The 17,923-nt window shown below is 34.9% G+C and overlaps 2 protein-coding genes across 8 annotated transcripts; both read left to right on the top strand.

The window, feature by feature from the left end:
* Positions 1 to 622: 622 nt before the first annotated feature.
* LOC129303498 (ABC transporter G family member 22-like) lies at positions 623 to 4,351 on the top strand. Of its 2 annotated transcripts, none has more exons than XR_008591503.1 (10): positions 623 to 1,162; positions 1,286 to 1,380; positions 1,466 to 1,698; positions 1,795 to 1,950; positions 2,044 to 2,227; positions 2,321 to 2,629; positions 2,726 to 3,016; positions 3,090 to 3,374; positions 3,460 to 3,572; positions 3,824 to 3,964. XR_008591503.1 is itself a non-coding variant. In XM_054942857.1 (10 exons), exons 1-10 carry the CDS (start codon positions 790 to 792, stop codon positions 4,073 to 4,075), a joined length of 2,286 nt encoding a protein of 761 aa, XP_054798832.1. In that variant the 5' UTR covers positions 629 to 789; the 3' UTR covers positions 4,076 to 4,351. The 2 variants fall into 2 exon arrangements, 1 of the variants encoding a protein (XP_054798832.1); XM_054942857.1 differs by having other exon boundaries at positions 629 to 1,162; positions 3,465 to 3,572; positions 3,824 to 4,351.
* Positions 4,352 to 11,091: 6,740 nt separating this feature from the next.
* Positions 11,092 to 14,558, top strand: LOC129303730 (dof zinc finger protein DOF1.2-like). 6 transcript variants are annotated; one of them, XR_008591532.1, is made up of 3 exons: positions 11,102 to 12,050; positions 13,275 to 13,458; positions 13,553 to 14,164. XR_008591532.1 is itself a non-coding variant. In XM_054943229.1 (2 exons), the coding sequence occupies exons 1-2, from the start codon at positions 11,301 to 11,303 to the stop codon at positions 14,339 to 14,341; spliced, it is 921 nt and encodes a 306-aa protein (XP_054799204.1). In that variant the 5' UTR covers positions 11,092 to 11,300; the 3' UTR covers positions 14,342 to 14,558. The 6 variants fall into 6 exon arrangements, 5 of the variants coding, with proteins under 5 accessions (XP_054799204.1, XP_054799205.1, XP_054799206.1 ...); XM_054943229.1 differs by lacking the exons at positions 13,275 to 13,458; positions 13,553 to 14,164 and adding an exon at positions 14,171 to 14,558 and having other exon boundaries at positions 11,092 to 12,050; XM_054943230.1 differs by lacking the exon at positions 13,275 to 13,458 and having other exon boundaries at positions 11,098 to 12,050.
* Positions 14,559 to 17,923: the final 3,365 nt, after the last annotated feature.

The following is a 17,923-nucleotide window of genomic DNA, read 5'->3' as shown; positions in this document are numbered from 1 at the left end:
GAAGACGACAAGAGAACAAAAAATATCTTTTGGCAGCCAAGCGCTGGTAAGGGAGAGAGAAGAAACGAGAAAAGAAAGAAAGACAGAACACTAAGCCAATCCCCGTTGTCCTTTTTAATTAACACAGGCAAGACACAGCTGTACTATATGAATATGAGAAATGAGTCCGTAATTTATAATAGCGGCGCAGATTTTACTCCTTCCAGTGTTATTTGTAATTTAATTTTATCAATCTTATTAATACCAATACAATAAATATACAGAAAATAAAAATAAATGAAATTTTAAATGTAATTTTCAAATAAAAAATAAAAAATAAATAAATAATATAATATTATTTATTTTGTTTTTTTTTCTCTTACTTCTCAAGGATAGTTTAAAAATTTTAATTTAAAACAAAATAATTATATTAATTAATGATTTATAAAGTGAACCAAATTATATTTCATAATATATTGATATTAATCATTATCACTATTCAACGCCTTTGACAAGTGGTAAAGTCGCCAATTTAAAAGGCCTATATATATGTGTGTATATTCAGGACATTACATGCCTTGCAAATTGCACGGTTGTCCTGCATTCCTTTAAGTACGTTTCTCATGTAGCCCCTTCAAAATTCTTGAAACTGTTTTCGTATATCCTTATTACTTTGCTTGTTAGGCATTCTTAATTGTTTATTGTAGTTCTAGGAACAAAGGCAACAGAAGCTCAAATATATTTTATCTAATTTGCGCTGACCAGTGATGGATTTGTGTGTTCTAACTTACAGTGCATCTTGCACAAAAAATGGAGAAGCGAGAGCTGACATTGAGCAGTTTCGATGCTCCTTTCGTGCCTCATGGGAAGTTTGGATGTAGAAGTTCTCACATTTCTCAAACTCGAGAAAATGAGGATGTTCCAGCTCACAGTTTCAGCTTCGACAAGAGAGTGGAGACCTCGCGTGGTGGAACTGTCATTCGCAAAACTAAATCACTGAATGCTCAATTCTTGATCAACGTCGATGGCCTCATCAATAATGCTGCAGGAAGCTTTCATCAGATGGATTCCAACGTTAATGGTTCCTCTATCAAGGAATTAAGATATTCCCTTTCATTCACTGCACCCACCTCGCTCTCACAGGAACTCTCAGATGTCTTGAAACTGCCAGGTCCAAAGTGCGGTAAGCAACCGTTATTTACTTATTTAGAACCACTAATCTCCACAACAAATCGTGAACATTAAACTTCCAGTTCAGTGAGAATCATCATACAATGAGTTGTTCTTGATTTCTTCTGTTTTTCAGAAGATGGAGCATCTGATGTTTCTGCAGAGGAGGGATCAGAATCATGCCAGTGGACAAGAATGCAAATGGAACCAACCTTGCCAATACATCTCAAGGTGATGAATAATGAAAATGTTTATTGTTTGCTCTTACCCTCCATCCTATATACGTGTCATCTATATTGGTTCCATTGTCATGCAGTTTGAAGATGTGAAATACAACGTGCCGTTGAGAGGTGAGAAGTCTTCAGGAGAAGGCAAATACATTCTGCATGGTATTACTGGTTCGGTACGCCCAGGAGAGATTCTTGCTTTAATGGGACCATCAGGAGGTGGTAAAACAACACTACTTAATATCTTGAGCGGAAGGACCAGGTTTAACAGTGGTTCCATCACTTACAATGACAGACCATATACCAAATCACTAAAGAAGAGGTATAATTGATAAAGGCATGCGCATCTGAGAACATAACTTAGCAACTGAAAAAGCTGTTAGCGCTCAATACATTGCATATTGTGTATTTTACACAGGATTGGATATGTAACGCAAGACGATGTCGTGTTCCCTCATCTTACAGTCAAGGAAACTCTCACATATGTAGCTTTGCTTCGTCTCTCGAAGGATCTCTCAATAACACAGAAAAAAGAGAGGGTTATGAATGTTTTAAGTGAACTATGCCTCGAAAGGTATTATCTTTCCCCACCTTTTACTCAAGAGTCTCAGATTATTAGATCCTTTATATAAGATATGACAGTTAAGTATTAAACATGCGATTTCAGATGCCAAGATACAGCAATTGGCGGCAATTTTATTAGAGGGGTTTCTGGGGGTGAGAGAAAAAGGGTCTGCATTGGTACAGAAATCCTACTCAACCCATCACTCTTGTTCTTAGATGAACCAACATCTGGTCTAGATTCAACCACAGCATCACGAATTGTTCAGATCCTTCAAAACATCTCTAAAGTACTGTATATCTCTCATCTATTCTTTGATTATTTCTTTTCTTGATGGAATTGAATGAAACAATAATCTTCTTTCTTGATTTTGTTTGGTTAGGAGGGAAAGACAGTGGTGACAACAATACACCAGCCGTCAAGTAAGCTGTTCAGCATGTTTGACAAGTTGATTCTGTTGGGAAAAGGCAGCACCTTGTACTTTGGAAAAGCATCTGATGCAATGATGTATTTCTCCTCTATTGGTTGTTCTCCATTGATAGCCATGAACCCTGCAGAATTCCTCATTGACCTTGCAAATGGCAACATGAAAGAGAAATCTGTCCCTTCAGAACTTGAGGATAAGTTCCATTATGGAATCAAAACACTCGACCTAAAAAACAAGACACCCTCCCCAGTTGAAGTCCACGAGGTCAACCACGTCACTCAAATTTTGAGTTTTCCTATGGATCAAATCAAAACAATACTGTACAACAAAATGCTAAAACATGACTTGTTCCTCCTGCAGTTTCTTGTCAAGTCCTACGAAATAAGGCTTGCAAAAAGAGAGAAAGCAATGCTTCTCGAACCTGTGACAATAAAGGGAGATCAGAGTGGGATGCAAGGCAGTCCATTCCTGAGGGACTTTGGAGCAACTTGGTCTCAACAATTTTGCATTCTCTTCATGAGGGGCATTAGGCAGAGGCGTCATGAGTACTTCAGCTGTTTGCGCGTAACTCAAGTAATATCAACTGCAATAATTGTTGGACTACTTTGGTGGCACTCTGGTGCTTCTTCTTCCAGGAGTCTCCATGATCAGGCAAGCTCTAACTATTTACTTAAATCATGAGAACATAGATTGTCCTAAATACACTTATTTACATGTCAAGCAGGCAGGGCTGCTGTTCTTTCTTTCAGTGTTCTGGGGCTTCTATCCTCTGTTTAGTGCCATCTTCATGTTCCCACAAGAAAGAGCAATGCTGGTGAAAGAGAGATCGATTGACATGTATAAACTAAGTGCCTACTTCTTAGCTAAAAACACCAGTGATGTTCCAATGGAGCTTCTAATGCCTCTAGTGTTCATGGTGATTGTGTATTTCATGGTCGGCTTGAAGCTACAATTCTCTGCATTTTTTCTCACCATCCTCACAATTTTTGTGAGTGTTCTAGCGGCTCAGGTAATTTTTTAACCCCGTGCGTGCCAATTACCCCCCTGTGAAGTATAATTTGAAGATGGTCTGAAAGCATTTTTTGCCCCATAAGTGCAGGGTCTGGGACAAACCATAAGCGCAGCATTTCTAGATGTGAAGAAAGCTACTACTCTAGCCTCAATCGTGGTCATGACCTTCATGCTAACTGGTGGATTCTTTAGCCAAGTAATAAGACTTTATTTATATGTGTGTGCATATATATATATATATTCTATCTGTAGTAAGATCTCTCAAATCTCCATGGTCATTCTAAACATGCCACCTCAACTTAGTTTAACCAATATGGAAAACCAAAGCTCAAGAAAATGATGACCTGGCTTTTTGGAAAATCTCTAATAAGAACACAAGAATTGTAGTCATTGATTATTTTACTCTAGCGTGCAAATTGATTAGCGCTTATGTATTTGTGATTGCAGCAAGTCCCAAGGTTTATGTCATGGGTGCGCTACGTGTCTTTCAACTACCACACTTACAGGTTGCTTTTGAAAATTCAGTATGGCTGTGTGGGTTCAACTTCTGCATCAGGTTGCAGTGAATCTACTTTAGTGGAAAATAGTGAAACTAAATTCGGGAGAGAACTGGAAGTTGGTGCTATGATAATCATGATTATTACGTATCGGCTAATAGCGTATTTATTTCTTTGGAGAATGAATATAAGGACTAATTGATGCTCATCAGAAATCAAGCGCGCGCGCTCTAGCTTGTGAAGCCAATTTTCAGGCTTAAAATATTCTGTGTTGGGCCAAGTTCACATGGCATTCATATGGCCGTAGCTTTTAGAATGAGGTGGACTTAATGAATCGAACGGGACCGATTCTATTTCTCAACTCTTTAGATTTTCTGGCTCATTTATAAGTTGTTCGTTGACTTGTACTCGGTGATTGAATAAGAACTTTTTAGTGATATGTATTTGAAAATTGTCAATCCCAACCGAGTTTGTCAAATGACAGGGTATATGTTTTACAAAACCCAAAAAGAAAAATGAATGAGTTTTCCTTAAGTTTATGCTAGTTAAGGATATCTTATTTTTATTGCTTTAAAATGGGAGAGATTTTTTTTTTTTGGATGAATTGAATAGAATGGACTTAATAAGATCGAGAGAGTAATTTATTGTAAAATATTTTGTTCAAATTGAGAGCTACCTCATACTTGAGCATAACAATAATTAAACACAGATTAGTCAGCATTGGGTATAAAACATTTATATCAATTTTTTTTTGTTCAAGTTGGATCTCATATTTTTCTATTATTTGAGTTTTTTTATTTTATTGGGATTAATTTTCTTTCAAAAAATTAGCTATTCACATAAATTGTTGTAAAGCTATTGGATGCTTAATACTTTTATAATACAAAGGGCTTCCAATCACATTGTGCAAGAAACTAGATGTACACCTACTTAAACACTGACTGCAGCATATGCCTCCGTTTTTTTTTTTTTCAAGGGATCATTTTAATTTTTAACTACATACACACAATCATACTCTCTCTCTCTCTCTCTCTCTCTCTCAAAAGGTCAACCATGCTAAAAATAAAATGAAAATACATAAAATCTAATTAATCTAAGAGACTATAATTTATTTGGTTTGGGTGCAAAGAAAGGAAAACACATAATTCAAGGAATATGTTTTGCCCACAGTAAAAATTATCAAGGTATTGGTGACAAATGATAGATCACTCCCAATTAAATTCTTACATATACAAGAGTTAACATTCATGAAAAGTTCTTACATAGATCTAGTGCGCTACATTGTTTATGATCTGTCTAAAAAAATATGATATCTCATCTGGTTTTAATTATAAATTTATTCTCTCATTGATGATAATTGGGAAGAGGCAAGACCAAAAAATGAAATTCCAAAAATAAAGTAATTAAAAATAATCATAAAACATTTTATTTTATTAAATTGGTAAAACATGCCATGTTTTTATTAGACAAACCATGAATAATATAGTGCATCAAATTCATGTAAGAATTTCTCAACATTCAAACCTTTAACAATTTGTTTAAGTGATAAAAACTCTACTACTCATATTAACTTTAATTGATATTAATATGACCTATTTTTATTAGACAAATTATGAATGATATAGTGCATTGAGTCCACGTAAGAATTTTTTAATATTCAAACCTTTAACAATTTGTTTGAGTGATACTACCACTCAAATCAACTTTAATTAATTGCTCCCTCTAATTTTTTTTAAACTGTCCATATCTAATTTTTAAAATTATAAAATAGTTGTCATTTAATTAATTTCAAGTATTTTTTATTTTTAAAAAATATCATCTTTAAATTTATTATAAAAAATTATAGTTTTTAAAGTAGTAATTGACAAACTGATATAAAAAGTACAGGGTAAATTAAACAAAAACTATAAATTTAGAGACGAATTAAATTCTAAATTTATAATAGATATATTTTAAGTTTTAAATAATTAAATTTGAGACAATATTACTCCATTATTAAATTAATACAAATGCTTGTTAAAGATGAACAAGTTACAATTCTTTTTTCTTTTATTTTTTTTTTTAACCATTGGTTGATGTGGGTCAAACATGTTCCATACCCTTACCCGCTCCATTGTTCTACCATTTCCTAACTCATTCAACGGTCAAGGAGAGCAACGAGAGCGAGGTGCATAGACCAGAGCCGTCAAGTCGTCTTCTTCCTCTTGGAAGTGCCATTAATTACAAGAACCTCGCCCATCGAGTCATCTTCTTCCTCCCGGAAGTTCCCACAGAGCGCGTAGGCTAGGGCCAAAACCTCCACCTTCTGATCCCCTTCCTCGTTTCTCACACTCAGTAATGGCCGATCAACCTTGAACTCACTTCATCTCTTGCAGAATATTTTTCCTGGCCGACCAATGGAGGACCCTTTACAGATATGGATTTTGGGTTCTAATTGTTCTGTCTTGTTTCGGACTGTTAGCCAAATAATGGACATTTTTTTTGATTTTGGCTTTTTTCTGGCTGAGCAAATGGATATTGTTCTAGTACTGCTTATCTGAAGCCCGTAGCTGGAATTGGACAGGCTCAATCTTATCCCAACCATGTGCATGCTCAATGTTGCAAACTCTTCAGCCAAATCGCTTGAAGGCTCATCCCAAATGTAGTCTGAAGAATAAGCTGTATGTTCTTGCCAGAAATGGAAACTCTACCTTCTAAATTTGTTGAAGATATGCGACAGCGTGGAACCAGCAAGCTATGGAAATAACACAGGTTTAATTCCATTGCACAATTACATTAGACTAGATCCTTTTTTGTTGAAAATTAAATCGAATGAATAAGATTCAAGACTTGCTTTATCAATGAGAGTAACGAAGAAAGGCGACAGGTGGGAGATAAAGGAAGGGAATTTCTTGGGCACATGAGGGACGTTTGATTAGAATTAATGGTAAAGTTAGATTGCCCCTAAATTTAATGTTCATTTTCAAAATGTATTAATCATGAATTCTAAGTTTGAATTGCCTTTAAACTTATAGTTTATGATTTATATTGCCAACACTTTAATATTTGACCTTATAGAGATCATGATTGACACTTGAATCCCATTATTTGTCTGGCCAAGAAAACAAATCCCATAATCTAATTGTCTTTCATTTTTGCAAGAACATCTGATGTCATAAGTTTTTTAAATAGTTGGTATTTTGTTGCTCGTTGTTAAAAGTCTAACAGACATATTTAATATTATAAAAATACCACTACTTTTATTTTCTACAGCGTTTGCCTTTGAACTGCTATTAAAAGTCTCTTGTAAATGACAATTTCTTTACTAGTGCTTGCCTAGTGATATCAAATATTTCACATATAGGCTTCTTATTCTTTGGGCACAATAGTCTCGAGCGTACAAGTATAAGAAGGGGTTCAATTGACAAAATTAGGGGACACAATCCACACACATAGCAGATTCATTGATTAGTTTTCAATTCAAATTCACTATGTATTATGCACATAGACCTAGACTTTGTTATTCTTTGTACTTCGATTCTAGCAATCTTCACATCATTATCTTTGTATCTTCACATTAGTGTGAACTAAGGTAAGAGCGCTCATATCTAAAACTTTATGTCTCTGGTATGTCTGGCAATCATATTGTTCAAACTTCAAACACAATGAACAATTTGTGACGAATACCTACCTATCCTATATAGAGTGATTATGGTAAGATTTTTAAGATGTTTTACCTTGTTCTTAGATAAGCCTAAAAGAAACCAATAAGGCCACCATCATAACCAAAACTATCACAGCTAGTCCAGTAGCCTATCTATCCTAAACACTAAGAACATCAGGCTTCTCCATCCTTCTTGTAACATCTTGGTTTTTAATTTCTTGATTTACTAACATTAGGTAGGATAATTAAGTTAGTTAACGTGGTATGTGGTTAGAGGAGAATAATAAGTATTTTTAGTTAAGATTTCAGGTATAATTTGGGTTCAAAGTAAAATTGGGTTATTTGGGGACTAAAAAGTGGAAAAAAAACAAGCTAAAAAACCTCTGTATCACATGCCGTGGTATGTGGGTGTTGCACTGCAGCACATAGGGCCACCAGGTAAGAGCTTTCTTCTCCATACCATATGCTACGGCACGTGGGGACAAGTGTCGCGGTGCACAATATGAATTCTACAGAAATAAGTCACGAAACTAAGACAGAAATGGAAAGGAGGGAAAGGAGAAAATGAAGAGGCACGCCAAGCTCTGTGAGGGTTTGTTATTGGACGACAGTGGGAGTATTTTGGAAGTTAAAAACACCCAAGATAAGTACCACACGCATTAATCTCCTCATTTTTTTACATTTATGAGTTTATGATTAGGGTTTGATTGTGAAAATGAATTTTCACAGCATATGAGTTGTTTTCAATGATTTTCATTCTTTTTTACTCTTCTAAGATATTTCATGCTTTTATAACTTATCTTTACTCTGATATAAGAGATTTTGATGGATTTAAACTCTTTTTGATTTAGAAAAATTGGGATCCTTTGAATTTAAACTAAAACTTGGTAATCACTATTTTGTATTAATCTTTTGATTACCATGAGTTTTACTAGTTAATTGTATTTAGTGGAGTGAGATTTTACACTTCTCAAAACCTTTAGAATCTTATCCTATTAAGCCCTTGAAAATATCAACACCTCTTCCTTCATCACCTAAACAAAGACCACCTTTATCCTCTAGAGAAGACAAAAGCAGCATAATAAATCTAATAGATTCACCAAGAACTATTGCTTTTATCTAAAAAGCTATTTTTGAATAAGCTTACACTGAAAAAGATTTAGATTCAACTGTTTTGGTTGATCTCTTATCTAAAAGTGCAGAATTTGGGGATGATCAACATCTAGTTGATATTACCAAAATTGTCATGGTACAACTTCCTTTAATTGAACTAGTTGTAGAAGATTTAAAAGATGAATCAGGGTTCATAGAAGACAATTCTACTAAGACAAACACTTGTAGTTTTAAGCCATCCTCTGGGCCATGATTTACTTTTGATAATTTACCTCCTCATAAATGGAGGGATAGACTTTATGAGTTTGAACCTTGGATTAATTTATAGATGACTAGGCAATATGTAACTCTTCAAGAGCTAATTTTAGAATTTCTCACAAGAATGATTGCTTGAGAGAATGGTTTCAACACCTCAGCAAGTATCAAAAAATACAAGTAACACAACTTCCTGATATATACAGCATCATTCTTAAGAATGATCCATAAAGAACTTCTTGGAGATTTTAATCTCATTGATAAGCAAAGCAGACAAAAGTTCTTTGAAATGAAGGTTGAAGATATTTACAAAAGCATTTTCAACGAATGTCTAAAAAACTACATGTTAAATGATTTCAATCTCAGGCATACATTTACTATTTCATTATCAAATGAATTACAACTAGAGCTGCATGAAAATTTTTATTTGCCTTCACATTTGTATCGCCTCCCGCCCATAGCTCGAATTGGGCTTAAAGGCCCATTCTGCTAAAACTTTCGATTCTTTAAAGTGAAGGGGCCTCCAGGCCGTCTTGAAAAATAAAAATAAGATTTCCCAAATAACCGTCTTTTCCGCTTTCCGACGAAATTCTCGTTCTCACTGTAACCGGACCGGAGTTAATGAATTCAGTCGCCCAAATCAACACTAGTTCTGACTTCGGAGTCCAAATATTCCAAGTTAGTGTGGTGTGTGGTGTCAATGTTAATATATGATTTGCGCGCGTCAATGTTTTATATTTTCAAAATAGATATATGGATGCATTGTATACACGCACTCTTGTGTTGTACATGCTTCCTGATTTCAAGTATCCGATATCATGTTTTATCAATCAAGTTAAAGTACATGTGAACATAGGAGTGGATCAATATTGTAATCAGGAAAGAAATTGATTACATAGACAGAATTATATATTCATATAAATTTGGTTTAAATGAGAAAAGGTGTGAGAAGAGAAGGAACAAGCGACGTGGAGGAGACGGATCCTCAACAACAACAGGATGGCATTAGCACCCGCAGTGACAGCAACGTTAAACCCCCCACGTGCTTCCTATGTTAATTTCTGGCATCCCTTCCCCATATATGTGATTACACATACATTATCATCCGATCTTCATGTTAATTTATTTCTTCCGCCAACCATATAGTCTATATAGCAATTCATGATAGCCGACTTTCATTTTGTGACTTGAATCAAATAATAACGAAGATGGTGAGTTATTAAATTAGGATTAAATGATTAATTTGCCCCTAAACTATATAAGGTTAAAAGTGTCTAGAATTTTAAACTCATTTTTTATACAATACTTCCCTCCTAACTTTTAAAAACAATGCAATGTCACCATTACAATTAAAAAAATTAATTTTAACCATTAATTAATTAGGAAATATTGACCAAAAAAAGATCAAAAGAATTATAGAAAATGACTCAAAAATTACAAACAAATATCAAAAAATTTTATAAAAGGATCAAGAAATTTTTTTGAATTATTCTGTAATTTAATTTTTTTCTTATTTTGTGATCAACTAATTATTAAAGTTATATTAATAATAATAAAGGTTAAGTAAAAATATTATATAAAAAATAAGTTTAAGTTCAAGGATTTACCATTTAACCCCTTAAATTATTACATGACGGAGCAAGGGAGGTGATAGATCTAGAGGTTCTCATGTATGTTCAGGTTCTGACTTCTGGGTAAAAACTATTAGAACCTAGTTTTGGCGATTTGTATATAATGGGGAATCAAATATGCACACATAGTCTGGCCAAAAGAAATACGCGCACACTGAAGCGGCGTTGAGGAATGAGTATAATTAATTACTACATACTATAGTTAGATTATTATAGTGAATTAATGAACGAATTAATTGGAGGGGCGAAATATAGGGTCAAATGTGGGGTGAGGATGAAGGAAGATATGCCACGTACCTCAAAGGTGCACGTGCTCCCGGCTTCCGTGCACCGTATTTGAGCACTTCATTGCTCCTTGACACGGACTTCTTGCATGGCCACCGGGTCATCTCTCTCCACCACCCCCACATGACCTACCCCTTCTTCAAATACCCCCACTTTGACTTCTCAGCCTCCCCCTCTCCCCCAATCATCTCACACCACGTCTTCCTCTCCCCCTCCCCTAAATGTCTTTATTATCTTCCTTATAAGACAACTCTCCACTTCTTTTTTTTTTTTTAAATAATAATTAACCCAGCATTATAAGCTTTTTGAGTGTCAATTTATTACTTTAATTAAAAAAATATTTTGAATTCCTTTCCGCACATCCAGTCCAATCACCCGTCACTTGCTTGGGACGACACCCCCACGTTCCTCTCTCCTCCTTATATTACATCCATGTACTCCTCTGCCACCCACAAACACACTCGCTCTTTGCCTCTTGAGAGATCTCTTTGATATGTACGATGTTGGGTTCTGAATTCTCAGCCGGGTGTGATGCCAGTCCCAAGCCATTGCCCAGTTGGAAACCCAGCCACGTGGAGCCGTCTCCCCCCTGCCCTCGCTGTGCTTCTTCCAACACCAAGTTCTGTTACTACAACAACTACAGCTTATCCCAGCCTCGCTACCTGTGTAAATCTTGCCGTCGCTACTGGACCAAAGGCGGTTTCCTCCGCAACGTCCCCATCGGCGGCGCTGCCCGTAAATCCCGCCGTACTAAGGCCCCTAGCCTCCCGCCAAACCACCGTCTTTCCAGTTCCACCAACCTTACTCCTAACTCCGCCAAAGACTCCGAGGCTCATGATCCGTCCCAAGCCAATGGGTCGCACATCGACATGGCCCTCGTCTTCGCCAACTACTTGAGCTCCGGTCATGATTCTAATGCCGACAACGATGCTCCTCAGCCGTCCGATCCCGTCACGGATGTGGTGCCAGAGGGAGAGAGGCTTCTTCCTCGGGACGAGTCGGTGACGAGTGGAATTGAGCCGGAGTGGGAAAGCTTGTTAGGTGGCGGCGGTGGACAAGTGGTCCACGATGTTTTCTGCTTGTCTGATGCTACGACGTCGTCCTCGTCCGTCACCTGGCAGCCGCCTCTGATGCAGTTGCAGGAGGAATTGGAGAATCCCTTGCCCTTCAATTATGACGAGGATGCTCTTTCTCAATTGCCCATCGCCGATTCCTGGAACTGGAATTCCTTCGATTTTTCGACTTTGCAGGTCTTCTCATCAAGACCTCTTGATTCATAATTAGGTCCAATATATACATACATACATGTTAGTTAGTCCATTACTTCTTTTCTTCTTCCTTTTACTTGAAAGAAGGAAAAAAAAATAAAATGTTTGCAGCTATATAGCCGGTGGATGAAAAACTTAATGAATAATATATGTTATAGGCTCTGTTAAAATGATATTGAATGGAAGTAGAAATGAAGTTTTGCTTGCGTGGCCTATATTATATATATACCAGCCTCTTGGAAATGTCCGTTCAAAAATGACATACAGATCAATCTCGTATCGTTTAATTTATACATGTATCGATGTGTGCATGTACATATAATGAGGCTGGGCAGCTCAGTACTGGAGACAAAAGATCGGCCACAGAGCACAGATCGAGATCGATCGTAAAAGCATAATTGAGGGGATAGAATAACTTAATCATTTAGCTCAAGATCCAACACGTACAATGCTTTAGAATATTTATATTTCATGATCTCATCAAACGCACTGAGCCAGAGGCTAGGCTAGGAATGCCCATAATGGATATAATATAATGCATTGTTTTCTGGATAGTTATCTTAAAGACGAGTATTCTATACATTGGAACAAATGAGTTCAAACGAGAAAGCCATTAAATAACAGTAGGAAAATTGGATATTTATGGGTGGCAGCTGGCAGGAAGTGATGCATGAGATGGACAAAAGCAGTTATGGAGAGAGTGACGCATATGGAGAAGGTTGGGTGGTTATGGCAAACAGTTATGGGCGCGCCAAGACTTGTAAAATAAAAATAGGGAATGTTTCTGGTTATTTAGGGCATACATAGTACAGCCACACACACGCAGAGACACACGACGATTAATTAATTTCAGCTTCTGATAACCTCTTGCGTCGCGTGTCTGTGTTAATTTAGGAATTTACCGGTGGACTCAGCTCTCACTCTTTGATGTCTGTATATATACCCCTGTTACATCATTCCTACGATGTTGCTATTTCATCATCTAACTGTTTTCGAATTTAGTCACACAAATCCGAAACACGTTTTTCACTTATTGCATCATGAGCCCAATAACTCAAGAGGAACAATCGATGGGGATTATGGGCTGGGTTGGCTGTAAGTACCTGTTGTTGACCTGACTTCATGTATTTTTTTAAAAAAAGTTGGGCCCATGTTAGATATCTTCACTGATCTTCCAGCCTAAGCATATGATGGTGCTTGGTACAGCTTTATTTTCTGGACCCAAAACCTAAGTGATCAGAGAAGTTGCAGATAGCCGTAAGAAGGCCTAGTATGTCCGTCGCTTTAAAGTCACGTTGTTTGGTTATAAGGCAAACAAGTTGCTCCAGTTTTTTCCTTTCTTGGGGATCATGGTTGATACTTGTACGCTGACACACAGCCTCTGCATTAGGTGATATTTGATTAAGATTATATCAAATTCCTTTGTGAACAAGTATATCTCTCTCTCTTTGAATTCCCCATGTTTCTGATCAATCCATATATAGTTTGTGACAGGACTGATAATAGTACAATGTTGGGATATTGTGGAAGCGACAAGAACCGGACCCTTCAATCCTCATCAATTATAAGTCACAGGAATGTGTTGCTTACAACCCCCCAAGACCCTAATTGGTGGTATTATTGCTCAGCTCAAGCCATTATTGCTCGCTCTCCTCTCTTCCTACCTCCAAATGTTACGGACAAAAACCTCTTTCTATCACCAATCACAAATCACAAATCACCATTCGTGAACATGATTTCCGAGACTTTAATTTGATCATTCATGTACATACTCTTCCTCTGAAGCACAGTAAGAATCCCTTTCTTCTATTTAATTGAGACGTAAAAGTAGGGAAGAAAAAGTGCCAGAGGACTCACTTTTAGTGCCAGAATGTTGTCCATATATGGATAACACCGCGTAGAGCAGGATCTAAGGGCTAAATATAGTAGATATCTGAATTATTGAGACACGCACGAGATATAAAGTAATGCAAATGTCAACCTGTCAAATGTCAGCTTATAGGTCTAGTCACGACACCGAGGAGTATTATTGGCAGTATTATTAAAGACAGTGGGAAGTTAATCATGGTGATGATGTGAAGTGATGATTATTTTTTGGTTAGGAATTCTTATTATGTCAATCTCCACATAAACGTTGGGGCTGTGACGATGGCGATGGCAGCTCTCCTAGTAAGCTCCGGAGGAGAGAGGGAGGGTTGCAAGTCTCTGCAGACACTTTTGATGGCAAAGCAAGTGAGAGAGTGGGAGGAGAGAGGGGCGAGAGTAGGGGATAGGCAGGACCGGTTCAGCCGCCACCCTCTCTAGTAAACGCCCGATTTGATGCTTGGAAACTGGAATCCTTGCTGCGGTCGAACCGCCTTGGACTATTTTAATCTGGCTAAACCGAAGTCCAACCGAAATCAGACCAATTCCAATTTTTCTTTTTGAAAGTATCCTTACTATGTGTTTGAATTTTACTTTCAATGGTTTAGACTTTGTTATTACCGGATATTACATTGTCTAAATGTGACTGAATTTAAGATAATATAAAAAGTCTCAGCTAAAATTTTGCTCGATAATTAATATGTATGTATATATATAATAAAATATAAAAACTTATAAATATCAATATTAAAGTTTTGAATTAAGATATATATTCTTTTGTTATCTTGTTCGCTTCCCCTTTATAGGAGTTAGGATCAACTTACCTTATATATTGAATAAAGTCGATTTTAATAATTGATATAAATTTAAAATAAAGTGCAAGGATTTATAAACTTAAGTTTTAAAATTTTAAATTAATTTATATTATATCCTGCCTCTACTTGAATATTTGTTTGTTACTTTCCATTTCTAGCATCATGTGGGTTATATGTGTGACATTATTTTTAAATTTAATTATTACATTATCAATTAAGGGTTCAACTGCCTGAACCATATTGAATCTATGATTATAATATGCACGTGGAATTTATAAGTTCAGAATTAAAATCTCATGAGGAAAAAAAAAAGAAGAAGCTTGTGATGCGAGTAATAATATGCATGCTTACTTCTTTCATTTCGTACTTTATCTCTTAACAACCTACGTGGTTATTTAAATCATGCATGCAAATTAAATCGAATTTAGATCCTTGAGATTGATGAATTTCTGTAAAGTTTTTCTTTTTAATAAAGTAAAATAATATTTTATATTTTATAAAAAATAATAAAATGAAAGAAAATAGCTGGGGAAATTTTCATTTAAGATCTCTTGATTACACTTAATAAAAAAAAAGTCATTTAAACTTTGAAAATTTAATTTAGATCAGGGGTATTGAAATGAAATTAAAATGTTAAGAGAAATGACAAAACTAACCTTCTTTTAAGTTAAAAAAAAAAATCTTCAGTTTCCCTTTTCCTTCTCTCTCTCTGAGAACACTCTCTTACTTTTATCCATACCCAAAAGAAAAATTTGCAGAGAGAGGTCGATCACCATGGGAGGCAAGCTTAGCAAGAATAATGGAGGAAGAGGGTTCATGTTATATATATTGTGGGTTGAAACATAAAGTGCAAAATAATAAGACGTGAATGAATGCATGAAGAAAATAGGACCACCAAGCAAAATGGTTGAAAAATGGTTGCGATGAAAAAGGGGCTGGCTATGACATCGCATTGATCCCCAAAAATATGTGCTTTATTATTTGCTCCACTTTCCCCTCTTATAATTGCTCCTCCTTGTGTTTCTAATTCTTTAGAGATCGCTCCTAATTTCATCCCATATCTTTGTAATTGACCATACCATTTTCACCCACCAAGTCAGATTTATAATTATATCCCGCTCAAGTACAAAGATATAAAAAATGCTCTGGGCTTTTACTTATTCACCTCATTTTTAATCTAGTCTCATCTTATAAATTATAGTATTGCGTGGTTATGAAGGTCTGATACTTTAAATTGCCTCACGTATCGATATCAGTATCGCATCTACTATCAATACTTATTCGACACGTATCCATAAAGTATCAAAATAATATTTTTTTAAATTTAAAAAAATTAATTTTCGATACCTACCCTATACTTCTAGATGGTTAATCGATACTTGAAAACCAAACAATTTAAAAAAATTAAATTTATTAAAACTTGCAATATTAAAATTTTTATTAATAATATCATTTTTTTTAATTTTCTTTTAAAGTCATAGATTGGATCTTCTTTACAAAATAAATTTTGGATGTAATAACAGAATAAATATTATATTTTTCTTAATTATAAAAATGTGAAAATGTAATCTCATGATGGTCGAAAAGGAAGAGATATTGATACTACACCCATCAATAGGGACTAGGCGGTAAGCAATTAGGTATAGATAAAATAAAAATATAATTAATTATTATATTTTACGTGGTATTATTATAAAGGACTATATATGTATGCTAATTTAAATATTTTTTAAATTGAAATTATATTTTTAATATTTGTTATAAATATATATACACATATCGAAAACGTATCATATCTTATATTTTTAAAAATTAAAGTATTGACTATCATATTTGATATGTATATTCATATCCGTGCAACTGTTTCAATGATCATAGGGTGTTCTAGGATAAAATTTCTCAAAACTATGATTTTAGACTCAAGATTGATTCTACACGTGCGTCCTAACATCCCCCTACACCTAGTTGAGAAGATGAACGAGGAAAGAGCAAGAAGATATGAGGCTGTTGAGAATTTGCAAATAACTCCTGTAGAAAAAATAACCACTTCAATATGGATAATGAACAACATTTGTAATAAAATCAAGATTAAGTAGTGGCACAAACAACTTCTATAGGTTAATGAACAACTTCACATAGGGAATTATGAACAACTTCAGTATAGATAATAAATAACTCATTTTACCTTGCATGATTACAATACTTGAAATAAAATTAAGATTCAATAGTGGCATAAATGATTTTCACAGGTCAATGAACAACTTGATGTAGAAAAGTGAATAACTCATTTTATTATGATTACAACACTTGAAATAAAGTTAAGATTCAGTAATGGCCTAAACAACTATTGTAGGTCAATAAATAACTTGATGTAGAGAAATTAACAATTTGTTTTATCATAATTATAAGACTTAGAATAAAATCAAGATTTAGTAATGACACAAACAACTCCTGTAAGTTAATAAACAATTTCATGTAGGAAAATGAACAATTCATCTTACCATGATTATAATACCTAAAATAAAAACAAAATTAAGTAATGGCACAAATAACTACTGTAAGTCAATAAACAACTTATTTTATTATAATTATAACATTTGAAATAAAATCAATATTCAATTGTGCCACTAACAACTCATGTAGAGAGGTGAGAATTAGGGCAAGTCCGACTCTTATAGGCCCTACCCTTAAGAATTTAGGCCCTAAAGCTTAGTTACCCAAAATTTGACCCAATTCTGAGGCTTGGCCCTTATTTATAGGGCTTATGATCGGGCCCTTAAGCCTTCTTTCTTAAAAAAAAATCTAACATGTAACATAAAACAAATTAAAATCTCACAAACAATTTAACATAAAATTCAACAAATTTTAAAATTTAAAATTTAATATGAAGATTAAAATCTTCATCAATGTAAATCTAAATCCTCCTTATCATCATATAAAAATAAAATATTATATCCCTCAAATATAGGTCTACTTGTTGAAGATTGAGGTGGAGGTTTAATGTCAATTATCTTTGCAACTTCTTTTTCATCTCTTATAATAAATATTAAGCAAATTGTGTCATTATTAATCAAATATATGTATGTATATGCATAAATATATATATATATATAAGATAACCTAACTTATTAGGGCTTGAAGGGTCGTTCGAGTTCGAGTTCGAGCCCTTTTTTACAA

This window comes from Prosopis cineraria, unplaced genomic scaffold (genome assembly GCF_029017545.1).
Source record: "Prosopis cineraria cultivar Desert tree isolate PC_DT_omini unplaced genomic scaffold, ASM2901754v1 PC2, whole genome shotgun sequence".
Classification (NCBI taxonomy): Eukaryota; Viridiplantae; Streptophyta; class Magnoliopsida; order Fabales; family Fabaceae; genus Prosopis; species Prosopis cineraria.
Note: the sequence above shows the minus strand (reverse complement) of the source record. Positions and strands in the feature narration are given on the sequence as shown.

Bases quoted from the DNA above. Each gene is read 5' to 3' on its own strand.
- LOC129303498 (XM_054942857.1), top strand. From the start codon at position 790: ATGGAGAAGCGAGAGCTGACATTGAGCAGTTTCGATGCTCCTTTCGTG. The intron at 1,951-2,043 runs GTATTATCTTTC...ATGCGATTTCAG, and splicing joins AGTGAACTATGCCTCGAAAG to ATGCCAAGATACAGCAATTG. The intron at 3,573-3,823 runs GTAATAAGACTT...TTGTGATTGCAG, and splicing joins CTGGTGGATTCTTTAGCCAA to CAAGTCCCAAGGTTTATGTC.
- LOC129303730 (XM_054943229.1), top strand. From the start codon at position 11,301: ATGTTGGGTTCTGAATTCTCAGCCGGGTGTGATGCCAGTCCCAAGCCA. The intron at 12,051-14,170 runs GTCTTCTCATCA...TTTTTTGGTTAG, and splicing joins TCGATTTTTCGACTTTGCAG to GAATTCTTATTATGTCAATC.